The sequence below is a fragment of the Trachurus trachurus genome (assembly GCF_905171665.1).
Source record: "Trachurus trachurus genome assembly, chromosome: 10".
In the NCBI taxonomy this organism is placed as follows: domain Eukaryota; kingdom Metazoa; phylum Chordata; class Actinopteri; order Carangiformes; family Carangidae; genus Trachurus; species Trachurus trachurus.
In genome coordinates this window covers 16,922,676-16,950,405 of record NC_139894.1, presented here as the reverse complement: position 1 = coordinate 16,950,405, position 27,730 = coordinate 16,922,676, and the positions used below count along the sequence as shown (strand labels likewise).

General features: G+C 40.3%; 2 protein-coding genes and 1 long non-coding RNA gene across 4 annotated transcripts; 2 read left to right on the top strand and 1 right to left on the bottom strand.

Annotated features, from left to right (window-relative positions):
• The first annotated feature begins 834 nt into the window (after positions 1–834).
• pmt (phosphoethanolamine methyltransferase) lies at positions 835–8,682 on the top strand. Of its 2 annotated transcripts, none has more exons than XM_083981235.1 (12): positions 835–954; positions 2,983–3,154; positions 3,935–4,090; positions 4,668–4,804; positions 5,115–5,266; positions 5,346–5,534; positions 6,122–6,211; positions 6,292–6,381; positions 6,489–6,611; positions 7,084–7,215; positions 8,025–8,141; positions 8,268–8,682. In XM_083981235.1, the coding sequence occupies exons 2-12, from the start codon at positions 2,994–2,996 to the stop codon at positions 8,376–8,378; spliced, it is 1,458 nt and encodes a 485-aa protein (XP_083837361.1). In that variant the 5' UTR covers positions 835–954; positions 2,983–2,993; the 3' UTR covers positions 8,379–8,682. The 2 variants fall into 2 exon arrangements, with proteins under 2 accessions (XP_083837361.1, XP_083837360.1); XM_083981234.1 differs by lacking the exon at positions 835–954 and adding an exon at positions 1,210–1,337.
• Positions 7,249–12,009, bottom strand: LOC310993008. Its single transcript, XR_014595721.1, has 3 exons — positions 11,933–12,009; positions 10,837–10,937; positions 7,249–8,102 (listed from the first exon to the last, which is right to left on the bottom strand). It is a non-coding gene; the product is annotated as an uncharacterized lncRNA (long non-coding RNA).
• On the top strand, positions 11,761–26,909 carry LOC310993004 (MORC family CW-type zinc finger protein 3). Its single transcript, XM_083981232.1, has 17 exons — positions 11,761–11,842; positions 11,964–12,036; positions 13,923–14,055; positions 14,444–14,665; positions 14,838–14,984; positions 16,789–16,942; positions 18,919–19,047; positions 19,441–19,560; positions 19,686–19,789; positions 20,465–20,593; positions 21,163–21,279; positions 21,931–22,008; positions 22,706–22,736; positions 22,858–23,219; positions 24,393–24,870; positions 25,511–25,674; positions 26,176–26,909. The coding sequence occupies exons 1-17, from the start codon at positions 11,804–11,806 to the stop codon at positions 26,330–26,332; spliced, it is 2,637 nt and encodes an 878-aa protein (XP_083837358.1). The 5' UTR covers positions 11,761–11,803; the 3' UTR covers positions 26,333–26,909.
• Positions 26,910–27,730: the final 821 nt, after the last annotated feature.

Here is a 27,730-nt window from a genome sequence, read left to right as displayed (position 1 = left end):
TTAATAACACTTAAAGCTTGAATCAGACTTGTACAGATTTGTACGGGAAATTTCATTTTGTGGTCTTTTCTGGTCTTTTTGGGCACTTGACCACAATCCATTCTGTCAGATTGTGATAGATTATAAATAAATGGATAATAAAGATAACAAATGAAAAAACTAGAACTTTTTGATTAATGAATTTAATACTTTTTCAATTGCAAACCTAAGGGACAGTTAAAGCAAGCTAATATATATTAATATATTTATAGATATTAAGTATTACAATTAATGAAGCCCTAGCTTCATATGCTTTGTTTCAACACCAATATTTTGCATTCATAATAATAAATGATTTATACCTCACCTTGCTATCACACAGTATATTATGTTTCTCCTGCTTTTTTCATCGTGTTCACCACAGGGGCCACTTCTGCACACAAGTTTCACTCTGTCTCAGTGTTAACATTAAAAAACTGCAGACAGACTATCTGTCACTTCCACGTCAAACTACACCCTCATCCTCTGTCGACTACTGTGTTGGACTATAGTGGGGGTTTTGTTTTTGTTTGTTTTATTTGGATCCCCATTAGCTGCAGCCTTGCTGCCACTATTCTGGGTCCAACAATACGCATGAAAGAACAATATGACTACAAAATAACAACATAATAAAGTAAAAAAGAGAGAGAGAAATAGAAGGTATGTGTATACATACACATACATATACAAGTGCAAGACTGTCGGGGTCGTGGCGCTGTACAATCACTGCTCTCCACCTTAACAGCTCCGAGGTTTTCAGCTGCACTATGAGGCGATGATGCAATCGGCGCATGCCACCAACTATTTCCTGCGAGTCAGCACAACCCCGGTGCGATGAGCTGCGAGCCGGCGAGGGAGAGCAGGAAACACACCAACACAACCATCAACACAACCAGCAGCACCACAATTCAACATCCAACCATCGCGAAGAAAGATGTGAGTTCACTTTATTGACAAACTGTCTGTGACTCTGTCGCTCTGGGAGGTTTATGACTAGCGCACATCGTCAGGGGGATCCCGACCATACACTTATCTCTCCTAGTCCACAGACCCTTGCCCCCGTTTGATTATTCATACGCCCACCCTTCCACCCCTATCCTCATACTGGGCGCATCCTAGTGGTTGGTTTCCTACCTGACTATCGCCTCCTACGCGCCCTCATATTTAAAGAGCACCCACCCAACGTGGTACCTGCATTCCGTCAGACGGGGTGCTCACTGTAATCAACTTGTAATGAACAAAAAAAAACTATCGATAATTGCCTGACTGAATTTTACAATAAGTTCAAATCAACCAAAAAAAAACCGCCATGGAAAAAGGTAAATGAGCAGAACAATTTTGGATTCTTGTAGTGGTGAGAAAATGTTTGTTTTAATGAAACGTGGGCTCCAGCCAGATGATGCAACTGACAACAGCAGTGTATGAACTTTTTGTTGAAGCTGTGTTTGGTTTGGTTTGGTTTGTGCAGCTGATGGATATGTGCTCTAACCTGAAATGTGGCAGTGGTTTGACTGAAATTGTCATGTTTTATGTTGACCTGCACTTTTCCTTGTGCTCAGTGTGTGATGGATGGAGACTGTGATGACATTTACTTTACTGATGTCATCATCTGTTTGTAGACAGATGGTGCCCACTTTGCTGTTCTGTGTTGCTGGCTGCCTGGTGTTTTGGGTGTTGGTGGACAAAGTAGCCTCTTTTTTCTTCTTTTTTTAATAATAATCAGGACTATAGCACTACAGTCTATTGCATCTGCTGATGAATGACTTAATATAAATCATTGGAGTATTTGTGATGAATAATTTCAGGCAACACATTTACCAAACTATTCTAATAACGAAAACCTGTTGAGCCATGGAAGTAGTGGTGCTGCTGCCAAAAGCATGTAAAACATCCTACACTGCTGCAGGGAACAAGTGCAACAGTTTGGCAGATCTTTACAGCTGAAGCAGAAGCCACAACAGTGTATTGTTTTAAGGTTACTTAATCATGTTAGTTTGACTAATGGTTAATCTGTGTGCCAGACATGTGGGTTTTAATTTCAGAAGTTATGAATTAACGGAGAGGTGTCATTTGTTTTTAAATTTAATGAAAGTTATCACACAAGTTCTTTGCATCTTGTTTGGACACAATTTATTTTATGTCAGATGTCCATGACCAAGGGTGCCCAAACCTTTGCATGTCACAGTAACTGAACTTATGAGAAGCCCAATGAACACTTGTTTTTCTTTCCTGAACTCTTTCAGCGATGATTCACAGGCAGTGGTCTTTGACCTTTGCCACATATTCCCAAGAAAATTTGGGTAGAACAACTATTTGTGTTGTGTGTGTGCATTTAAGATACTGTTAGGAAAAAATCATCAGAACTACAGTACTGAGCATGCATTGGTATTTCAACCGTGTCTGTTATCTTTAACATTTTAACATTTTTTATATGGATTATATTTTTTCTATGTCATTATCTTTGTTAGCATGAAAAGACCCTCTTCTATGACATAATGTGTGTGCCCATGTAAATGCTAATGTTGTATAGCACTGGAGAATCACAGAAATAAGCCACATTTAAAACAGTTTGCAGCTGAGGCACACACAATTTCCATAAAACCATGTGTAAAAACTTTTGCTACCTGTCCAGCAGAAACAGAGTAAACTCTACATCTGTCTTCATGCTTTTAATAGCAGCAATGGTCTGGTGTACCTTCAAAACATACCTTTAAAAACACGTTTACCAGCATTCTCTGTTTTTATTTGGGGTGTGGGCCAGTCATGTTGCCACCAATACAAATTTCTTCCACGTACTTACCCTCACTGCTCTGGTCTCCTGTCTGCAGTCATCTAATCAATCCCATTCAAAATGCTACTGAATTTGATTTTTTTTAAGTGTATTAGATTGCATTACTCTATTGCTTGTGCCCACACCCATAACTCTTTAGGCCAACCTCACCCTATCGCCTCTGTGCCTCACAGTTCGGACCAACATGACAGCGTTTTGGAAGGAGCACTCCCAGGCTGCCACTGTGGAGGAGATGATGCTGGACTCTCGTGCCAGGGAGCTGACTCAGCACGAGCTGCCCGAGATCCTCTCCATGCTGCCCAGCCTGACTGGATACAAAGTGCTGGAGCTGGGAGCTGGCATCGGGTGAGCGCACGGCTTTGCATTTGTGCATCTGTAGCTAGTGGATACAAACAGATAGAGCCAGGACAGGTAAATGTGGTTCTTTGATCAAAACTGACTGTGATCCTAGTTGAGTCATCTTATTTCCACCATTGGTTATTGAAAAAAAAAAATGTTCTGCCTGTATTTAAAGTCCCACTCCCGCGACCCTTTTCGGCCATTTTAAAACCAGCTCATTAGCCATGCACATTAGCAATGCACCTCTGGAGGGTGGGTGGAGACTGCGCTGCTCTGCACCCGCCCAGCCACCTCCTCGCACCCCATCCCCCGCTCGCTGACAGCTGGACATTGTACAATTACAGATTCAGCGCGTTTAGCGTAAAACTCCACACTGGGATTCGATCCCAGACTGGAGCATAGTCCTTGCTCACGGTGCAAGCTGCTCTACCAGGTGAGCTACCTGTTATACCTTGACAGCTACACCGAGCTGCCAACCCTTTCACCTCTGAACCAGATGCAGAGCGGGGCGGGAGCTTGTAGCACTAGTGCCCTCCCCTGGAGCTGTGACACATCAGCTCCAGTCTCCCTGAAACTGCCAGTTTGCATCTGCCATTGGTTCACAGCAATTTGAAGGCAGAAAAACTCAATTTGCAATTTTGCACTTCCTTTTCTGCTGATATGTGCTCTAACACAAGAAAAATGCCACAGGAACATGTGAAAAGCTCAAAAAACACGATTTTCACGGGAGTGGGTCTTTAACATGGGAGAACATTTTCTAAGTGTAGCTGACACTTGTCTTTGCAGTCGTTACACCAGCCACCTGCTGACCAAGGCTGCCCATGTGACGGCCGTGGACTTCATGGAAAGCTTTGTGGAGAGGAACAGACAGGACAATGGTCACCATAGCAACGCCGCCTTCATCCAAGCTGATGTCACAAAGCTGGATGTCCCCCAAAACAGGTGTGTATTCAGATATCTGGAGTTTACACATTCACGGACTACAGACTTTATGTCTTGGTGTATTGAGTAGTTTGACCGGCCCATCACTTCCTCTTAACCTGAAATATCTCACAAACTATTGGATGGGTTAGCGGCCGCTAGTGGATGGATACTGAACATACAGTAAAAACGTTGTGGCCCTTAGTTAACTGGTACATTAAATATTCCCAGAATGCATCAAATCACAATGTTGTAAGTTGTTGTAATATAAGTTTAGTTATTTTAAGTATGGTTTATACTTCTCATGTTATTTATAATTACAGTTCAACAAGTTCACTTTTTTCAACCCATTCTTCCCTAAATGTATTCTTAATGGAGGGCACTGCTCCCCTCAGTCATTACATGATCATAATGACTCCATGTTGTGTTGGTAGTTATGACCAAGCCTGTGAGGGTGTGCACTTGGGCCCAGTGTTGTCTGACCAGGTTTCACAGCTGAAGATGCAATAGCGGAATAATACACTCAAAGCAATACACATAAAAAAACATATTAAAATAAGTATGGTTAATGCTCATGTATGTTCACTGTGCTCCTCAGTGTTGACTTCATATTTTCCAACTGGCTGCTGATGTACCTGAGTGATGAAGAACTGAAGTGTCTAATAGAGAAGATGCTGGGCTGGCTGCAGCCCGGTGGCTTTCTTTTCTTCAGAGAGTCCTGCAACCACAGATCAGGTACTGAGCTAATATTACACATTTCCTCTTCACTCTTACATTGTGTTTAGTGTTTACACCAGCCAAGTCTCACTTTAAAAATATAACCAAAAGATTTGCATAAGATTCAAAGACAATTCCCTGAATTTGAGCTTGAACCAGAGCCATGACAAACTTAAATTTTGCAGTCCAGATTCAGTTTGTGCATTTTATTCCATCAGATGATTTGCTTTTTTTTCTAAGATAATTATAACTTTTTAAACAGTAGCCGATTCATCTTTTTCTCAATAAATACAATGCATTTTTTTGTATCCCATGACTTTCTGTCAAGGTGACAGCAAGAGGGACTTCAACCCTACCTGCTACCGCACAGAGGAACAGTACAGCCACATTGTGTCATCAGTACAAATGACGGGGCCCGAGAGCGGCCAAAAGTTTGGTTTCGACATTGTATTAAAAAAGAAAGTTCAGACCTACGTTGAGGTAAAGTCCCTTTATTTACTATAGACATAAACTATAACATAGAAGGACGTATTGCAGTTAACCCATCCTGCTGTTCCAGATGAAGAACAATCCCAATCAAATATGCTGGATGCTGGAGAAGGTCCCCCGCTCCTCAAACACCCAGAATGGTTTTAGCACCTTCCAGCAGTTCCTGGACAACCAGCAGTACACCAACCGCGGTATCCTGCGCTATGAGAAGATGTTTGGGGCTGGTTACGTCAGCACAGGCGGGCCCACCACCACCAAGGTAGGAAAGAAGAAGGCTGGACGACCCTGTCAGCTGCAGCTTTACTTTGTGGCTACTGCAACTGTCAGCTTGGCTAACTAAGAAAGTGAGCATTAGTCTGTTGACATAAACATTGAGCTCAAACCACTGCTGTTCCCACGCAGGACATAGACAGTAGAGTCTCAGTCATGTTATCAAATAAATTATAGAAATGACCTTCAGCAACATCAGCAACTGGGTTTTATCATAGAAGCTTGTCTTTGGAAGCTCTTTCATGATTCATTCTGCAGTGCACACAAGGCCACATGAATGAATACTGTACTGTACATAGATAAGACCTTGGAGTGTTTTATTCAGTGTTATTTTTTTTATTCTTTTTCAAATTGCTGCATTTTAGAAATTTAAGGTAATGTGGTGTGTTTGTATCGAGATAGTAAATAAAACAAAAAAATATTAATTAAAGACACAATAAAAAAAATACTATAATTTACATCATAGCATTAGATCTCCACTCTTAATCCTAATCCTCACCCTTGGAGATATTTGGTGCTTTTTGCCCTATGTGAGTTCATCTTTGTGGGTAAAATGTTTGTAACTTGCTCCAACAGGAGTTTGTGGACCTGCTGAACCTGAAGCCCGGACAGAAGGTTCTGGATGTTGGCTGTGGTATCGGTGGAGGAGACTTCTACATGGCGAAGGTAAGAGGCAAGGAACCTGGCCTAGTTAGGCTGATGCTTATAATGATGATACAGGCAATGACATGGTTGTGCTGTTTCAGACCTTCGGAGTGGAAGTGCTTGGCCTGGACCTGTCAGACAACATGGTGCAGATCGCCATGGAGAGAGCGATCGCTGAGGAGCTGCCATCAGTAAGTCTAAATATTCCCTTATCCTATTGGTATAAACACCACAGAAAATAATTAGATTAATGCTTTCTTTTAAAAGGAAATCAGTAATGGTGTGTGCTCTTCATCAGGTCCAGTTCGAGGTGGCTGATGCCACCAAGAGAACGTTTCCAGAAGGTTCCTTCGATGTGATCTACAGCAGAGACACAATCCTGCACATTGATGACAAACTGGCGCTCTTCAAGCGCTTCCATGTGAGCATTTTATTACATTTTTTAGACACTTGTCTTTTTGTTTCAGGGTTTTTTTATTAGGAGAAGTAATAAGGCACATCTTAAAATCTGTAGATCCATAATCTTGTGTTGTGATTCCAGCATCCCACAAGTTGAGCTGTCATTATGTTGCAATGAAACAAAACTCATTTTCTCATTTTCTTTACTTTACTTTACTTTACTTTATTTCTCTCACGACCACGCAAGCAGCACAAACACAGCACAAACAATAATACAGTACAAATAATCAGACATAGCAAGAGGCAGTACATCTCTGACCAGGACAGAGGAAAAACTATCACTTAAACAGAGGAAGTACACGTTTCAGAAAAGCACCTAGGTTATAAATAACTTTTGTTTGTTTTGTTCTGATCATCCCCACTTTCTCCCACCAACCACCCTAATTCAGTTTGACTTACTTATGTATTAATGCACGTGTTTCTTGTGGTTTCAGTCGTGGTTGAAGCCAGGTGGCCAGTTGCTTATCAGTGACTATTGCTGTGGGGAGAAGCCCTGGACACCGGTGTTTGAGGCCTACGTCAAACAGAGAGGCTACGTCCTTTATACGCCCTCACAGTACGGCAAGGTAAACATACACACAGTACAGCCTAATTAAGAGTTTGTTCAACCCTTTACAAAATGTGACCAGATGATTGCTTTGAGTCTCAGAGTATGAGACGCTGTTGTGTTGTTCAATAAATAAAAACGTACTGATGGCCATTCACTTAAGAAGTTATTTAAAAAATAAATCAGCAACCATTACCCTTTAAAAAATGTGTGTTAAAAATATAATCAACAAACTGAATGAAAAATGTATCTTTTTTTTTTTATTCTTACATACATGTTACCACAGTATCAGCAAACACACACGCAAGTACATTTGTTCACTTTACCACCACTTTACCATGATGGCCTATTTTTTTCTTCACAAAATCAAAACCATTGCTACAAATCCACAATTACAAACAAATAGACACAATCAACAGCAAAACCAAACCATAAAGAAGGACAGAAAAAAAGGAAAAAAAGCAGTAACATCAACTACAAACATGGTAGCAATAACAACATTAACAACAGCAAACCACAAAAACACAATAAAGGTGAAAAAAATAAATAATAAAAAAAATAGTGATAGAAAAGAAGAATTGAATTGAAAATATTTTGTTTTTAGAGACATTACAAAGCATACTAGACTGATATGTCCCAAAGGTGAAAACTTTAGGAAACAATCAGATAAGCATATTGGGTAACTTTGCAAAAGTCAAAGTCTCCTCCTGTGCAGAAAGCCGTCGTGTGTCTGTCTGTGCACCGTGTGGACGTGTTGATGATGTGTTACCACCATCCATCAGCTGGTGGTGCTGTTTCCACTCCACTTCACTGTCTCTTCACCAACAGTTCATTGAGGAGGCCGGTTTTTGCAACGTTTGGGCCGATGACCGAACAGCCCAGTTCATCGCGGTGATTAAAGCAGAGCTGCAGAGAGCAGAGTCCATCAAGGATGAATTCATTGTGGTCAGTTTGAACCGTGCACACACACACGTACCCGTCGACAACACTCGGTGATATCAAATATTATCTCATCACATCAATACACCAGTAGAAACTAAATTCTGTGGAACCTCGCTGTATCTCCTGCAGGAGTTTTCTGAAGAGGACTATCTCGCAATAGTGAATGGATGGAGAGAAAAACTGGAGCGTTCCCACAGTGGAGACCAGCGATGGGGACTCTTCCATGCAAAGAGGAATTGAGTGATTGCGCGAAGAATAGATAAATTAATAAAAGAGAAAAGGAATGCTTGTGTCCTTATTGCCTATGTTTTTGTCTTTGATGCGTTTGATAAGCTGGGAATTTTTATAACAGCACTTTATTTACGGTGAGATTGTGTGCTGGGTAAGCAAAAACAAATTTTCCATATTACTGACATGTTGTCATTGGAAATTCTGTCATTTTCATATATCCAAAACTACAGTGTGTGGAGCAGTATTTACTGTATGGTCTCATTTTGATAACATTTAAATATGAAAATGACAGCATGATGTTTATATGAAGATATTTAAAATAATAAAAATATTTTAATTTTGAGTGAAATAGTATTGTTTTATTGGACAGACCTAGCCTGACAAGCCAGACTATATCATTAAAATGTATAAATATATTTGCTGCCGCTAGGGTGCGTCTAGATTTCTAGGCTAGGACAGACCTGCTTTCTGTGACGAATTCCACAATCTATCAGGTTTTATTTCTCCTCCATTTAGCCTGAAATACAGCGCAGATTTACACCAAGTTGATCAGTAAAACGTATATACGGTCTTTTCAGTTTGCAGAAACATTCCTGGAACATCATGTTGTCTGCAAGCAGAGTTTCAAAACTTGTCAGACTTGTAGCTACTTCCAATAAGCACAGTTGCTGCTTGACCCTATGACTCACTTAACACCCCCAACCCCTGACATACACACACAAACACACAGCCACACACACATCTGCAACATCTGCACATGTGCACATACTGAATTAAACTACTCTGTGTAACAAAATCAGCTTTTCTGCTTCTCTGCGTACACACTATGAACTCATTTTGGTAAATCAGTGGTTTGGATACACTGACAAGACATTAACTCACTATTTCTTGCAAATGTAAAGTTGGACTTAGGCCTACATGCAATTATGTGTAGCCTACTAAATGATAATAAGTCAGTATCTTGACTTAATTACTCATGCTACTGTTTTCCACTTATGGTCAAAGGAGCTGTTCAGCAATAGATGTGATTGTTGTCAGAACAGACGGGTTTAAAACACACAGGCAGCGCTATGGAGTGACATGGCCTTTCTGATGGTGCTGCTCTCTTGATTGCATATTGTCTGCACATGCCTGCTTTGTACAGCCCACAATGTGAAATAGAGTCTCATGTTTGTGATGTCTTTGTTCCAATACAGTACACTGGCTGTACTAATACACACACAGGCACATATATATACACAGTACAAGTTATTTGAAATATATATATACAGTATATATAAAGACACACACACACACACACACACACACACACACACACACACACACACACACACACACACACACACACACACATCAGATCTTTCAAATAACTTAGTATAACTGTAGTTATGGGGACCCACTCTGTTCCTCAATTTATTTTAGAATATGAACCATAACATTTTCAATGACAGAACAATTCACTATCACAAGATACTCATCTCCACCAAAGCTCTGAATTCAGTACATGGATGAGGACAAGATCTAACCTGTTTTTGTTTGTTTGTTTTTTTAATCTCACGTCACTATCCTATGCGGAACTGCCTATTACGTACTAAGTACTTGATATAATGTGGATATTTAGGAGAAACTTATATTATGATGAAAAATATTGTCCAACTAGGTTACCTATATAAACCTATTATCACAGGGTAGCCTGTGATCATTTGTGAGGAACCTGTGTATGTTGTAGGATAGTTATTTTCTAATTACAGGGGGATTATTGACAGCGTCATGTTATTACTATTGTGTGTTGTTGTGCTGTCTTTAAGCATTGTTGAGATGTAATTTTTGTTTGTTTGTTTGTTTGCTTGTAACAAACAAAACAACTCGGGTACATTGGTACTATGTCAAGTGTCACGTTTTGCTTCAGTACCCGTCTAAAAAGGAAAGTGCTGGAGGTATATTGGGTATTTCCGTGGTGCTCTTGTTGCACTTCCGCATTTGCTTCCTCATCGTGTCTGAGCTTCTCCCGAGATGATACACACTGCTTTCTACACTATTCAAGTTTTGGATTTTAAATAAGTTAAATAATCATAGACACAGTTAGTTTTAGGTCTGTAACATTATATTGTCTTCAAGCATAAATCTAGCTACGCTGTATGTCTGCACTGAAGGATTTTAAGTAATTATCATAATTATTACTCAAGGCAGCCTACTATGTAGCCTATAGGAGGAATGACAAAAGTGAACACAAGACCAGCCAACTGACAAGTCATAGTTATTGAACTCCTGCAGGCATTTGAATGGGACAGTGCAGATTAATGGACATAACATGTAAATGTGCTGGATTATAGCAAGATGCTCATTTCCGTCCGAAGTCCCATAAACATAAAAACAGTTCAATAACAGTACACATTACACATAATAATGTAGACAACACAAAAAGACAAAATAATTTAGTTGTGTCCTAATATGTACTGTAGCCTACCTTATTGCCCATATACCATAATGTTGCACTGTCAAAAGGTGACAGCAGGATACAAGGAACACATCTGGAAGTGTCCACACAATGGTTGTAGCACATCTCAGCTGTAAAAAAAAAAAAAAAAAAAAAAAAAGGCTCAGATCTTTTATTTATAAGTAGAAACACCAATAACACAGTGCTAATGTATGCAAAACTTCAACTAAATGTATAACAGCATTTAAATAAAAATATACTTCAGGTATCAATAATAAAAGTGACTCAGATATCTCCATTCCAGGATAATATGCACTTACATTAGTGGATTATGATTATTGAAGTTTTAATGTGTAGGTTTAATGTTGCAGCTGCTACAGTAAATGGATTTTACATGCTGCTGGGATTGTGAAATTCCCCAAGAAGAAGTTTAACCTAAAATAATACATATGTTGTTGGTGTTGTCTCCAAGCAGCATCACTGTTGTCAACAATAAACTTAGCCTATATATTTCCACAATTTATGGGTTTAGGTGCAACCTTGTTTCTATCTGCACAAGGGGAGCAGTTATAACACATTTGATGTTTGCTGTTTTGTTTTGTTTTGTTTTGTTTTATTTCAATATTGATTCACATCTGTAATTCAAAAAGAAAATTAGAGTTGGAGTGAGTCAAGAAGATCCAAGTCTCCAAACACTCCTCCTCGAGTTAATTTCAACAACAAATCTAGACAAGTAGACACACACACACACACACACACACACACACACACACACATTACACAGGTGGTGCTCAGTGTTGTGTAGCCATGAGTTCCTGAAAGGACACTCAGTCCACACAGACACTGACAGCACTTCCTCTGACAACGGAGTCAAGATGTCGTTCCGCCCACCGCTGCGCTGTGTCTGTCGCTCTACGTGCAGCCTGCGCGTTGAAAACTGACAACACCACAGGAGGGAGAGGAGTCAGTCAGTCAGTCAGTCAGTCAGGCGCTGAACATGGCGAGGTTAAGCGAGCACGGGATCCGCTTGAGCTCTGTAAGTATTTCTAATGTGTAATAGGACGTGGCCTTGTCTGTGCAATAGTGCAAAAATAGAGACTGACATTGACAACTGACACAGACTTACTTGATTTATTGATTTATTCTTCCTTTTCAAGATGAGTCCTTCCTTCCTGAACAGCAACTCTACAAGTCACACCTGGCCCTTCAGCGCGGTGGCAGAGCTGATAGGTAGGTTAAATGTGCTGCTGCTGCTGCTGCTGCTGCTGCTGCACTCACACTGTGTGTTTATGTAAATGTTCCCGTGCACCTGCAGCCGTTGTGTGCTCTGCTCGGTGCCTTTGCAACTCCGGCTATCGCTCTATTTTTCTTTTCACTCACTCTTCCGCTGTAGCACACAAAGTGGACTGTCGCTTCACAGACATTTCGTGTTGATGCTATACTGGACTGTGGACTTCCTCTTTCGCAGCCTGGTTTTATGGCTCCCACGCGCCTCACACGACCTATATGTTGACAGAGCATTAAGGTTTGCTTACAATTACCACGTTAAGTAGGCCTAATGACAACTGATTTTTATTGCAATGTCTAATGTCTGTGTTAACTTTCCTACAAATTACTTTAAATAAATAAATAAATAAATAAGCAGTCCAGGTTTCATTTTCATACAGAATAACTGTTATTATAATACTGGATCAAAGAATCTGGACCAAGTTGTTGATTTCAGTAGCACAAACTATGAGTCACTTCATGATCTGTCCTCGCACGAGATCCAAAACCTCCTCTGCCTCCTATATGTCAACATTGCCATTCTTTCAGTTGGGGCCACATGAGTTCAGACGTGCTGGCTGTCTGTTGGCTGAACAGCAAGGGGAGTGTTTTCAAGCAGATGCCCTATTTGTATATTACAGAGTGCAGAGCGAGGTGTTTTTACATCTTGAGTTAATTTGCAAGGATTTTAAAACTAATGTGTATGATGATTATGTTTATGCCAGTCATATATGTAGTTTATTATGACTGCAGCAGATAGTATGAGAATAGAATGATTTCATGCAAGGAGAGTAAAAGGTCACAGCAGCAGTTTATTAACATACACTGGAATAGATTAGAGAAGTAAACTAAAAACTCTCAGCACAATGTGTTAGCATCTACAGCACATTTAACACGAGGCCTGATGATAGCAACAGAGTTAATATGTGCATCCTATTCATAACACTGTTGAAATGTTTTTACATAGTTCATACAAAACACAAACCCTGTGCTGTATGTTGACAGTACACTACCCCCATAATAGTGTAGGAATGCTAACAGATGTGTCCTTATTTATTTGACACAACATCATATATATTGTCACATGTGTTACACAGCAGAGAAAAGCCTGGGAAATAACTGACTGTTGCCTTAGTTTCTGTTTCATGGTGCTGGTGTTGTTCATGCTGCCTTCGACTCACTGATTTACATCTGTATTTTCACAACTACAACAACCCATAGTGTCTGGTGCTCAAGCTCGGTGTACAGAAAGTTCAACACAATTATAGTTTAGCTTTTTTTTATTATTTTTGTTTTATTTTATTTTAATATTCTTTTTTGTTGGTGATAATATCAGTTGCAGCTAAAACAAAGACTAACTTGGGATGGCGCGGCAGTGGTCAGACTTGCCAAAATAAAGGCAAAATATTAATCTTACATTTTTTCCTTTTTGCACTTTAAATACTAGGCCTTGACTAGTTTAAAGTAAAAAGTAATTTGTATTCATTTATTACTTTGGCATGGCTTCAACACGGATCATGACCTGGAGCTGTAGGGGACAGTTACCTTTGCTCTCATTTTGCAAGGAGCTTCGATGCTGAAATTGTTATTTCACAGACACACACAGTTGTGATTTAACATTCTACCTTCTCTTTGTGTTTGTTTTTGCTTTGCCGTTACACTTGCTTCATGAAATGGACAGAAAACAATTAAAAGTAAAGCTGCTATGATTTGAAACGGCACTGGAAATAGGAAAATAGGCTAACTTTTCATAGGTGGCAAAGAAAAAGTAGCATAAAATGTGACCCAAATAAACATCCCAACTGTTGCAAACATCCAGTGAAAATGTGTTTGTTTTTTTCATGCCATAGACAATGCCTCAGATCCTGGTGTATCTGCTAAACAGATCTGGATTGATGTATGCGAGGAAGCAGATCACCACTGTCTAACGTTCACTGATAATGGCAGCGGGATGACGCCCAATAAACTGCACAAGATGCTCAGGTAAGACACATTCATGCACATCTGCATGAAGTGAACATAAAGAAAATACATTAAAAATGTAAGCATAGCATGTTGCATGTTTTCTTGCACAGAGTCACACACCCTAACACTGCTCCTTCATTTAAACCACAAAGAATGACTCACCAGTATCTCCAAACCACAGTATATTTTAGATGTGTGTCTCACACGACACTTCTCCTACACAAGACCTACACATTTCACATAAAAAAGGAAACAACATAGAACAGTTAGTTGATTAATCAATAACTGATGTAGGTAAATGCTGCATTTCCTACAGTTATAATAATTACAGATTGTGTTTCTGATATACACACACAGTACACACAAATACGCATCCTCATTTCCTCACTCTCCCTTTCATGTTCAGTTTTGGTTTTACAGAAAAAGGGTCCGGTAGGGCCAGTCTGCAGGCCATCGGCGTGTACGGGAACGGTTTCAAGTCGGGCTCCATGCGTCTGGGCCGTGATGCGCTCATCTTCACCAAGAACGGTGGCTGCCAGACTGTAGGGATGCTGTCTCAGACCTACCTGGAAAACATCAAGGCCCAGGCCGTCATCGTCCCCATCGTCCCCTTCAACCAACAAACTAATATCCTTTGCACACGCATGGGAGAGGGTGATATAAGAAAGAGAAAAGAATATATTGTGTGTCCATGTGTGCTTCTTTGTGATAGTGAATAATGGTGTTAAAAATGGTTCTCAAAGAGACATAGAGCAGTTTCTACATGCATCTTTGCATCCTGACCTTAACTCAGTGTTACAGTCGCTGGTGGTGACCGAGGACTCCGAGGCAAGTCTGGCAGCCATCCTGCAGCACTCCATCATCAGCTCCCAGGAGCAGATCCATACACACTTTGACTCCATTCACTCCAAAAAAGGCACCAAGATCTTAATCTGGAACATCCGCAGGTCAGAATCACAAATTCACTCATGTTGAATCGAGGTTGAAGCTTTTTTCACCTGCATGTTCGAATCTTGGTTAAAAATATATTTTTTACATTTTGTGAAAAATAATTTCTTGCAGGTTAACCTTCATGACTGTTAAATAAAAAGCTATAGCTGTAGCAGTAAGCGATGGAGTTAGCAGTCCCCGCCCTCGTCCCTACGTCACCACATTCACGCGCATCCCTTGGCTACACACACAGAGAGGACCGCCCCTTTATGCCGTTCTCTCTCCTCATTGGATAAAGGTTGTAGGATACAAGGAAGGTTTTCTCCTCGGCTTACAGCAGAGCAGAGTGACTGACAGACCCGTGTTTCGGACCAAACACTCTATATAAGTGATTGCCGTCAGAAGATATAACTATTTAAGACTTATATTAACATAAATATTCCGCTTACTTCTGCTTTAAAGACTGAAAGCACAGTGAAATGCTTCAGAAGCTCTGGAAAAATCTCAAGATAAATACACGTGGCGGCTGTAAAGCTCATAATTTTTACACTTTTTCCTTTGTAGAGTAAACAACCATGTTATACATTTTTAAATTCATATCATGGATTCTCTTTCAGTGCATGTGAAACCTTCTATTAAATTAATGAAACCTTGCAAAATCCTATTAATATCATTTAAGTTTGGCCCACAGAGCTAAATTTCATCATTGCCATACTTATGTTTATTTCAAGCCTCACAATGGTTTTCAGTTTTTATGAATCTTTCAAGAAAATCAATGGCATGAACTGAGAGGTCCAAGGTGACAGTATGAACCTATAGTGAGCTTCAGTGCTGGGAGGCAGACTTTCTGTCACCCCTGCACTGCTCCAGCGTAGCTAGCTGCCTTCAGTCTTTATCAAGCTGTCTCCTCAGTGTGGCTTATTGGCACAAGAGCACTTAGTCTTCTTCTCATGCTAACAATTTTTGTGTGAATTTTTGGTTTGAGTTTTTGAGTAGGTAGCATAGATATTGAAAGTCAGTATGCAAAGTTAGAGACATGCAAATAGGCATCAACAATCACATATGATTTTTTTGTTTAAGCATGTCTCCAGACAAATCCATGCAAAACGGCACACATTCAAATACAAATGAAGAGCAAAGAATATCATGAAGATCAAGTAAAAAATCTTTTTTCCCTATGACGTTCTGAAAGAAATTGTTCTCAAATTAAATTGCTGCTAGTTTAGTCAGATTCCCCTCTGCGTTACTTCCTGTTCTCACAGCAGTCCCCACATTGATCATAATCACCAAATTCTGTGCTGCTCTTATCGAAGGTTAACGTCCCTGGCTATATTCAAATCATGCAGCCAAAATCCTGTGCTGTAAAGAGGATTAAGCCACTGCTACACAGACAACATTAGCATTAAAAGCTGCTCATGTACCATCTTACTAACGGCTTCAGGCATTGTTGCACTAACAGGACGATACAATACTGCTTCTGTGTCCACTTTGTGTCTTCAGGGCAGACTGGACACTGCTGTGACTCAGTCCCAGAAAGTGACAGGAGCTAATAAGCTAATCGGTATGCTAACTTCAGAGGAACAGAAAAAGAGAAGCAAAGCGTGAACACTGGTGTTCCTTTTCACAGCTGTCAAAAAATTTAAATTACACATGCAACGTTTCTTCTGGACTAGCAAGTAAACAGCCTGTTGTTAACGTTGTCTAATTTTAAAAACAGCTCTTTTAAAACAGGAAAATATGCTGCAATTCTGTTGCAACTTGAAGACAGCCTGAGAGTTGGACCACTGCTCCGTTTGATTGATGTGTGCTTTTATCTTGAAGGGCCAAAGATGGCAAGCCGGAGATTGACTTTGGGAGCGACATAACTGACTTCCGTTTGCCAGAGATAGAGATGGAGGAGCTGAAGAAGGGACTGAAATGCAGTGGATACCTGAGAGCTGACCAGAACATCCCCGACATGCACTACAGTCTCAGGGTAAGTCCCTCCCTGGTAAAGTTATAACCAGTGTAATCACCAAGGGGGGAGTTGTGGGTTCTACAAGTGAAGACCACTTCCGCGTTCAAAAAGCTGCAGTTCCCGTCCGGCCTCTGGGGGCTGGTTCCAGAAGTGAGCAACTCTCCATTGACCGCCATGTTGAAATAGCCGACTTTACAGTTTAAAAAAACATATTTACAGCCTGGTACATTTAATTTTTTTTGGTCTTACACCTCTGTGAACACTGTGAGGGGGCTGAATTTTTTTGTACCACAACCGTTTTAGTGTTGTTTAGGCTTCATAAATGGGGAGGTGGTTATGTTGAGTGACAGGTTCGCAGACAGTTACCGGCCTTTAATTGATTGCTTCGAGGCCAGTGGGCGGGTTCTCGGCCGGCAAACCACCGCACCTCTCCAAATATGGAAAGTACACTCCCACTAAAATCCAAGATGGCGCAGTTCAAATACCCGTAGTAGTAGAGGCACAAAACAGACTCCCCCAAACCAATGGGTGACGTCACGGGTGCTAGGTCCATTCTCTTTACAGTCTATGGTAATCACCAGCAAACAGGACCACTGAGTTAGGCTACTGTTAGCGACAGAGAGAAGGTGTTACTGTATCTCCATTTATTTTACCAACCAAGCCATCATTTGTTGCTAGAAATGACCCTAAAGAAGCATAAGTCTCAGCTTTCACTCGTGTCACTGGGTCGTCCTCAGCAGATGGAATATGTCGCTTGTGGAGGAATTAAAGGTGGTCATATTTTATGTATTTCTTAGCACCTTTCAACAACTTAAAAGTTAGGATAGAAGTTTTGTTCATGACCTTGGAAACAAACAACCACAAGGTCAATTTAGTAACTGTCCTGGAGCTTTCAGTTGCATCACATTATCTTCCTCAGCAAATAAAGATGCGTACATCGTTCAAAATGAGATTGTCTCTCACCCCTGCACGACTCCCACACTGTAAGCTGGTAAACATTGAAAACATTAAGTAGCTGCCCTGTGAATCTCAAACTTTTCCAGAGCTTAGAAAATTACTTTGACCGAATATTGTTTGGGTTTAAATAGTTGTTGTAGTTTGAGAGATGAGAGATTTCTTCTCATTTGACAAGCAGATAAAAAGGTTTTCATCACACAAAACAGAAATTCAGGCTAAATGGGTTAAGGGGCAGTGGTTAAGATCAGGTTGAGATCAGAAGTCAGGCCAAGAGACGCAGTGGTTGCGGTCACAGTTTGGGTAGGCCCCTACATAGCAATGATAGCGTCTCAACAGCCGTGTGGGTGTGTGGGCGGCTGGCTGACTGGGAGTCAATGTGTGTGTGCCAGTTTCAAGCTCAAACACAAACCGGAACATCTCGCCACTAACGGAGACATACCTGTGGTTTTATAGTAACGCTGCCTCACTTTCATACAGTATTAAAGCCGTGATCATAATGTCATAATAAAATGTGCTAGTGTCAGTGTACTGTACATGTGTCATGGGACACAGGTGGGTCAAGTAAGCATTATGATTACATTTTGCATTTTAAAATTAGTGCATTTACTGCATACAATATGTACTGATGTGATGTGTGTTGTGCATACAGTATTAGTGCATTTAAATCAGGATGCTTGTAGCCGTAAAACCAGAGCTGCAACAATCCATGACCACCCGAGACAAAATGCCCCCAGAACAAGTTTTTTTAACCAAATTGAACCATACAAAACAAAGCAAATAAAAGAAATCACAGAACGCTTCAACTCAAATATAAATGTAGTGACTAGTTTCTGCCATTACTGTGAAACTGTAGGGAGTTGAGGCTTTAACTGAGATCATAGTTTGTGCAAAAGACGTGAACAGTTTTCTTTTGATGTAATGAAACCAGTGTGTGACCTTAAAGATATATTGAGCCAATGTGTAATATGCTGAAATAAATGAAGTTAATTTAGTGTTTGACTTTTATCCTTTTTTATTTGTCTGTCTGTTCGTCTCAGGCCTACCTTAGCATTTTGTATCTGAAGCCCAGGACACAGATCATACTGAGGGGAAAGAAGATTCTTGCCAGGCTGGTGTCGAAGAGACTGACGCACATCGAGCATGACGTGTACAAACCCCACTTCAGTGTATCCCTTCACCATCCGTGTGTGTGTGTGTGTGTGTGTGTGTGTGTGTGTGTGTGTGTGTGTGTGTGTGTGTGTGTGTGTGTGTGTGTGTGTGTGTGTGTGTGTGTGTGTGTGTGTGTGTGTGTGTGTGTGTGTGTGTGTGTGTGTGTGACAGAAGTGGAAAATGAAAACAAGCATCACGGCTCGAAACAATATGGGTCTTGTAAATGTCTAGATTGCTGTTTCACTTTCATATTCACGGTTTGTTTACATCCTCTCAATAACTGTTCAGCGTTTGGAGCATTGTGGAACTCAGGTTTAGTTTCTGCTTGTTGTATTTATTCACCCCTGATATCTTTAAATGGCTAATTATTGACATGAGCTGGCGTGCCATAACCTTGACTGATCTGTCAGAAAGAGAAGGTGAAAGTGACCTTTGGGCTAAATCCGAAAAACAAAGATCACTACGGCATCATGATGTACCACAAGAACCGACTCATTAAAGCTTACGAGAAAGTGGGCTGCCAACTAAAGGTGAAGCAAAAGAAACAATGAGTTTTCATGTTTGTATTTACAATATGTGGCATGCAGAGTGCTTTCCATCATATTCAATATTGACGAATGCTTGTTTCTTAAATCTCACCCTTCACTCTCTACAGGCTTCAGGTCAAAGAGGAGGAGTCGGGGTCATCGGTATCATTGAGTGTAACTTTCTCAAACCTGCTCACAACAAGCAAGATTTTGAGTACACCAAAGAATACAGGTACAAAAAAAAAACGACACACAGAGGGAATTAGCTGAACTAGGTTTTCATTCATCTTAGTACTGTATTTGCAAATGGTCTCTTCTACAGAGATGGGTGGTCCATACTTTCTACGGCAAACAAAAATATCTAGATGGAGTACATGTCCTTAGCTGACACAGGTGATTTAAGGCTGCACAGGCAAGTTGCTGTAATTTCTCAGGAGATAGGTTTTACAAAACGTGGGAGAAATGCAGATAAAGAAAATACTCCCTTACCGCAGTCAAGGGCACGGCTCTAACCAGAACAGCTTATCAACCACTGAGAGGTTAAAATTAGTGCACATGGACTAGATTCATTTTTTTCAGTTAAAACAGAAGTACAATACATTACAAATAGAATCACACGAAACCTTCCCACTGCACTTAGCTTGCAGCTAATAACAACATACTGTATTTAAAGCTCATGAGTAAATAGCACCAATGACTCATGCAGCTCTTCCAGGAAGTGAACGCTTCTGTATCGGAGAAGCTGAAATCTTGATCTTGGTCACACTATCTTAAGAGTTTTTTCAGCTACGCAGTCGTGTTTTCTTCAGAAAGATAAAGTTTCAGATAGAAACATTTGCTTATAAACTGTTATTAATCCAGTTGTGTGTGTTGTCTGTTTTTTTTCCCCCTTTGTTTTCCTGTCAAGACTCACACTCGGTGCTTTGGGCATTAAACTCAACGACTACTGGAGGGAGGTGACGGAGAAGAAGGCCAGAGAGCGCGAGTTTCAGGCTCTAGACAGAGATGAGAATGAAGATAAGAACGACACTGATGAGTTAGTGTCAACAAAATTGTGTTCTGTCTTTAAATCTTGATTTCTTCTTCCTCCTTCTCTGGTCCTTCTACAGTAGCTCTTTCTGTACCTGAACATGTAAACACCACTGAAAACCGTGACTGAAAACACCAGTTCATGTTATGGATCATTACCGCACCAGATGAAGATCAGCTGATAATTTGCATCTGTCATGTTACAACTTGATCGAACCAAAAGTGAAATTAGAGAGTTTTTTTTTTTTTGGCTCTGCCCCAAAGCTTGATACCAGAGAGTGGAGACGCTGCTTCAGAAGGTGCTCCTAACAAGAGTAAACGCGCTGAGGATGGGAACCTTTCAAATCAAATTAACTTAATTTATATGGTGTACTGAACTTACTTGTGTACTTATCTTGCATATGACTGTAGAACAAACACATTTATGAGATAATTTGAGAATTATTTAAGAGTTATCCTTAATTATCATCAATGATTATTATTATTATAATTTTTTATTATTCTGAGCAGACTTCCCCTTTAATCTCGACTTCTGCTTAACTGACAGTTTTCTCACGCGTGTATCTGTGTTTGCAGGGGGCCGGTGTGGCTACAGTGTGAAGAGTGTCTGAAGTGGCGAAGCGTACCTGCAAACCACTACAGTGTAGTTCCTGAAAGCTGGGACTGCAGCCAGCACCCCAGTGCACGTTACAGGTGTGATTTTCTAATTATCTATTTCCTGCTTTATCCTCTAGAATAACAGGCACAGTATAACAGTAATACTGGCTCCACCCTCAAATACTGATAAGACATTAACCTAACCCTAATTCTAAAAAACTACAACCAATGCTTCGGAGAATGTAAAGAGGAAGCGTAATGTTGCTATGAACTCAGATGTGCTGTGAGCTAAACATGACCTAAAACCTTTATTAATCTGTATTTATGTACAAATGGTTGATTTTACAGTATTGTCACTGCAACCTGTTTGTAATGTACTAATGGGAAGAAGGTACATCTTTAAGTGTTAGAAAGCTGGTTGTATGAAGTGCATGCATGGAGTAGCTAGAGTGTTTACAGGACAGGAAGTGTCCATAGAAAGATACTGTTGAGTTATATTATGGAGTTAGCCTCAGTGGACACATATCAGGGCACATACCTGTTAGGTTATACATGTTAAGAGACAGATAATCCAGTGTGAATCAAAATAAACAAGCAGGCACAAGACTCAAAATATCTGTATGTGTGTGTGTGTGAACAGAGTGTGAGGGGCCAGTGTGGGTGGGAGTGGGTTGGCTGCAACAGGAAGGCCCCGAGCTCAACTTAAGCTGTAGGCGAGTTGCTATGCCAAGTCTCTTTGTCTTGCAGAAGCTGCTCTGCACCAGAGGAAGCAGAAGAGATCGAAGAGTTGCGAACACCAAGTTACCAGAAAAACCACAAGAAACAGTAAATTCCTGACCTTGTCCAACGTCAAGCGTCTGTGTGTGTGTGTGTGTGTGTGTGTGAAAATATGCATGGACAAACGTTTCGCACTGCTATTCTCTCTGCATGGCTGTGTGTGTGTGTGTGCGTGTTGGGGGGGGGGCTCCACGTGTCATTTTGTGGTTTCCATCTGTCAGTTTCATACTCTTATTTCCGGAGGTTCTCTATTCGTCTGTGACTCACTATTAGAAAAAAAACGTTTAGTTTTTTATTGTGCCTGAGATGAGTCAGTTTTTCAAAACGTGAGGACATGTTAGATTTTATACCAAACACTTGTTTTTTTTATGTTATTTAAGTTAATGACTTACTAGCAGCTGGAATCATCAAATGTTAGATTAAGTCTGTTAACAGAACCATATTAATAACGTGTGCATAATGTGTGACTGTGGTTGGCCTACTTAACAAAATGTGAGCACTTGTTAGCTACAGTGTTAAGAGCAAAGATACAAACACAGCAAATTATTTTCTCATATTTAACATGCGTCCATGTTTAATTTCCATATAAAACATAATTTATATGTTTGCAGAAAATGAAAGAATATCTCACCAATGACATGTGCCAGCATGTTGAAACCTGAATTTTATGTAAATTCTTGAAATGAAACCTCTATAAGTGATTATCTGCCAATCAAATCTTTAATCTGTTTGGATTTTCCTACAGTGATCACAAAAGCAGAAAACGAGAGAAGGAGGTACGTGAAAGGTTTCTCATACTGAAACTTTGTGCAACTTTCTCAAATGTACAGTTTTATTGTTTACCATTTCTGGACATTTATTTCAAATGTGGTGTGTGTGTGTGTGTGTGTGTCCCAGGACCAAGGGGCGAAACACCAAATCCTCTCCCGCAGTTCATCAGAGCCGAGCCAGCCCACCTGCCAGCCCACACGCACACGTAATCGATGGCACACAGAGGGAAATACACCTGAACATGATGATGAGACAGATACAGATCTGTGTGAAGACGATCACGCAGACACGAACGACGACGAAAAGACGGAAGATGCGCAATGCACGCCAGAGAAACCAACAGGAAGAGACACGGTCATTAAAGACAATTCGGGAACTACACAGAGACAAGAAGAGCAAGTGGAAAATGAGACCAATTCTCAAACCCTCAACACGGACGCTGAGCCGCCAGAGAGAGAAGAAGAAGAGGCGAGCACAGACGTAATAAGGTGGGTACAGTATGTCTCTGAGTTCAGACTGGTGAGTAAAAATTACAGTGAATCCTTTTAATTCTAAATTTAGATTTCTCTCTAAACTCCCACAAGACACTCCATGATGAAGCTGTATAGTCATTGAGTGGGGATGCAGATGCTGACAGTTCATTGATGACTTTCTACATTTCTTTTTTAAAATAGCAATGAATTTACAGGGCACATAAGTGATAATAGAGGTTCCAACTTTGTATAATCAAGTTCATTTTCACACAGTTGTTGTGCTGGCCTCCCTCTTTGTGCTGAAGGAGTTACAGTATCCAGCTAGCCCAAACAATCGAGAAGCCCCAGAATGTATGTCTCAACTGTGAAGCTGTAATACAAAATATCCACAAATACAAGTTTTTTAAAGAGAGCCCGAGGAGTTTGCTTTTGGTTATGAAAGAGTCTCATATTAATGTGGATGAATCTACATCACCCACACTCGTTAATGGGTCCATTTTCGATAAATATATCGGTTTGTCTTCATAGTTATTTTGATATTATTATTTAGTGGTTGACTCGCCCAGCATTTCCTCCAGCTGATCATGGGAATAAAGCCGCCGGACCGCTAATTGGCATCGTTTATGACTGAACTACGGCGGTATCTGATCGTCTTCGAACCTCCGACTTTCATTCTTGGTGAATGAAAACATTCTTGTCAAATGCTCTCGCTTTCGTTTGTCTTGCGCCGGTCCAAGAATTTCACCGTACGCGTGGAGGCTCATGGGAAATGTAGTGTGAAAACACTTCGCTTTCCGAAACTCCTCGTAGTCCCTTTAAATGAAGATACACAAACAGAATAATCATCACAATGAGTGAGGTAAGTACAGACAACATTGATTTGCACAAAAAGAGAAAAAGTGTAGTAGAACACCTCAAATGAATGCACACAACCTTCACTTACAAACTTATAAAACAATTCAATGCCAAAATGAAATCTTCCTACAGCACAAAGAACGATGTAAATGGTCTGCAGCACCAGCCATGTGCTCTCCTTCTATCAAAACGGAAAGTGAAACTTAACTAAATAGGAGCTGAGACTACATTGACCCTGGCTTCCACAGGGGGCAGTATCAGACAGCTTGGCATTCAGAGGTCGTGACAGTTGTGATCTTCAGCAAACCGATAACTTGCATTTGTTCTTTGTAGATTCAAAAGGAGATCTAAACTGATCATTTGCTATGGGAAAAAGAGGCAGTGTCTTCGGGAGGAGCGGCAGCCGGATCCAGACAGTCCTGAGAAACAAACCCACGTGGAGAAGACCAAACAGCCAGACAGCAGCAGCCGAGCAGAGAAACCAGGTGAACCAGTGCAGCCGACAGCGACAGGCCTCACCTGGTCCCACTCGCTCCCCTCCACCCAGACTGTGATGGTCTCACCGTTGAGCCGAAGCGAGGGGCCGCGGAGCCGAGAGCTGCCCCTCAAGGGGGGTGAGCGGGAGGCCAAAGTGCAGAAGTTGGCTGCGTTGGAGAAAGAGGTTCAGGGGCTACGGAGGCTTCTAGGTCTGGAGGTCACAAAGATGTCTCAAGGCACGATGACCGCTGCTGACAGTGGCACAGATGACCCAAAAGATCCGGCAGTTTCCACAGCAAGCAGAGAGATTGGCTGCCAGACGGACGTGGCTGAGGTAAACAGAGTTTATATTGTAGCATCATTATTATGGTGACAAAATTAATGAATATTGTAAACTTTTTGCAACTCATATTGTTTGGTGGTTGTGGTTTTTAGTTGATGCTTTTTAATGTTGACAGGGGCATGACTTTGTTTCAATGTCATATTTCGGAAATACGGACATAAATAACTGAAATGACAAAATTGTTGCCGCTTTTACAACATAGCATCCAAAGAAAATGAAACACATCCAATTCATAATTTACCAGCATTTATTTACTTAAGTTGCTATTATTTCTGTTTTATTATTTTTACTGGTTATTTATTAGCCTATATTATTTTGGTTAAATTGAAAGCACAATGCAGCGCCACTGTTTGGCCAATCATCCTGAATTTAGCTTTGGAAACAATTAATAAGATTTGACTGCCAGTAAAAAAAAAAAAGTGAGGCAGCTGTATTGGGAATTAATTAGAAAAGATGAAAAAGACCCGAGCTCTCTTAATTACATTATATAGTGCATATTAAGTTGTTTGACCGAAACAATCAAACAGGAGTGCAGTGCAAAAAAGCTTTATTCTGATTCATCTTAATCTGCTCGGACCATTAAACAAAGATGCATGAATATATAACAGCAATCTCCCTTCATCTGCTTTAGAGCTCTGCTTCATCCAGCAGCCCGGCCCTGTCTGGGCTGGTCCAGGTTCAGAGGGCTGTATCTGGACCGAAGGAGCAGCCTGAGCTCAACAGACCATGGAAGGAGAAAAGTGAAAGTCAGAGCAGGAGCAGAGTCTGTGACAGTGAGGCCTGTGATGACGGCAGGTGCGTACAGTATATTCTGGATAGACATGCACATGTTGTTGCATACAGTACACAGGCTCAGCTAGCTGCATTTGATTACATTATCTTTAAACCGGTTTTTGTCTAACTGTACTTGTGTATAATGTGTATTGCTTGGAGAGACTTTGGTTTGTTTACTTGCTATGAATCAAGTCCTTAAATAAAAGATATGGGCAGAGAGTGGATGCAAGTTTTACACATAATAGTCCACATGAACAAGTAGCTAAAAATGTGGAAAGTTAGATTCACCAAACATGATGAGCCAGTACCTCTCGGATATAAGTTCTGCTATTTTTAGAGATAAAACTAAACGACTCTAGTAGACAGCTTCTGTCTTATCACCTGATATTTTTACTACTTTCACTTCTCCATGGACACGGAAATCATGTCATTTTAAACTCATTTAGGCTCCTAGCCTTCTCACCTGAGCAACTGACTTGTGAAATGTGAAGCTTAATGAAAACAAAACTGTTCTCCAAACAGACCTGTGCAGGAAAATCTGCGAGATATCCGCAACAACGTGGTGGTGCTTCTCACGGCGCTCCTGCCCCAACTGGATCTGGCTGGCATCAGTCTGGAGACCACAGACGTAGACAGCATCCTGCAGCAGATCATAGAGGTCAACTCGCTGAAACTATGATCAGTTTTGGTATTGGATCAAGCAGATATCAGTTGAGAGGAAGAATTATTCTGTTCAGCTTCCAGAAGAGCCACAAATAATCAGAGGTGTTGTTTTGCATAGAGGGTAAAGAAGAAGATGTGTTAAGTAATTGGAACCAAATTTGACATCTCAACTTGTAAAAACTGTTTATCTACCGTATAGTTTAACATTTCAGAAGTTATTCTTGTAAAATACATCATGATGCACGCACACGCACACACACAGACACACACATATTTTGTTGTAGTTCTTTCTATTTCCAGAAAGTTTGCTGTGAGCTTCCCAGTCCCAAATACTGTAGAAATATGAGCCCTTTATTAGTATTGTGTCAAATTTCAATTTATTTTTTATTTTTTATACTTAAAAAATGTGTGATTTGTATGTTCAGCCTCTGTTTTTTTGTGTTTGTTTGTTTGTTTTTACTATTTAAATTACTTTTATACACATGTACTGTACACAATATATTCTGCTGGAGCTCTGGAGGATGTATGTTCCTAGAGTTGTTTTTATTGCATTTTGTAAACGAGACTTTTAACATTTGCATTAAAATAACAAAACCATATATTGTACCTTGCCTCTGAAATTTCTAAGAGATGATATTTTGTCAAAGTCCTGCAGTACCATTCATTTACCACAGGGCGTCAGTGGAACCCAGTAATGACAACATGCCTCTGTCACATTTCTAGTTTTTGAAGAGTGTATAGTGAAATGATTTCAGTTCTAACAGGTGTCAGTACCGTTAATCAGGTAACTAATGGATACTGGGTTTTATCCATCTTGTTCTATGTGATGTGCAGGTTATTATGTAATGTACTATATAGTTGTCCATTAGCACTCTACCAATCAACCAAAACCTTCTGGAAATGAATTTAACATATGTTCAAAATACACCAAATTGCATGCTTTGGTGTATTTTGAACATATGTTTGTTGTGACATCATCTATACTAATCTATGTGACGGAGCAAATTATTATATAATCCCAAATATGCTCCGTAGTCAACCCAACTCACATAGGTTTAATACCCGAAAGGATGCCACTAGTCAGACATAATAAAAAATGTATAAATTGCAACAAATCACAAAAACAAATCATTCATTAGGATACTTAATTGTGGATCAGCTACATGTATAACCAACAGCAGCAGTTTTCAATAGGCCTACTGGCAAATCATGAAATCAAGTATGTAGGAGTGTAAATATAATCAAGTTGCTAATTGGTGGGTTTTTTTCACAATCTGGCAACCCAGTATATGTTTTTATTAAGCTGTATATAGTAGTTTGGTTAAAATGGTTAAGTACCTTATGAAGGCATGAGTCCTTGAAATGGGTGCTATGCTTGGTTAATGTGACTATTAACATCTCAGTGAGTCCAATA

Excerpts from the sequence above, each read along its gene's own strand:
- pmt (XM_083981234.1), top strand. Across the intron at positions 6,612-7,083 it reads CGCTCTTCAAGCGCTTCCAT|TCGTGGTTGAAGCCAGGTGG; the intron begins GTGAGCATTTTA and ends TTGTGGTTTCAG. Across the intron at positions 7,216-8,024 it reads CGCCCTCACAGTACGGCAAG|TTCATTGAGGAGGCCGGTTT; the intron begins GTAAACATACAC and ends CTTCACCAACAG.
- LOC310993004 (XM_083981232.1), top strand. The coding sequence starts at position 11,804 with ATGGCGAGGTTAAGCGAGCACGGGATCCGCTTGAGCTCT. Across the intron at positions 19,048-19,440 it reads TGTACAAACCCCACTTCAGT|AAAGAGAAGGTGAAAGTGAC; the intron begins GTATCCCTTCAC and ends CTGATCTGTCAG. Across the intron at positions 20,594-21,162 it reads GATAAGAACGACACTGATGA|GGGGCCGGTGTGGCTACAGT; the intron begins GTTAGTGTCAAC and ends CTGTGTTTGCAG.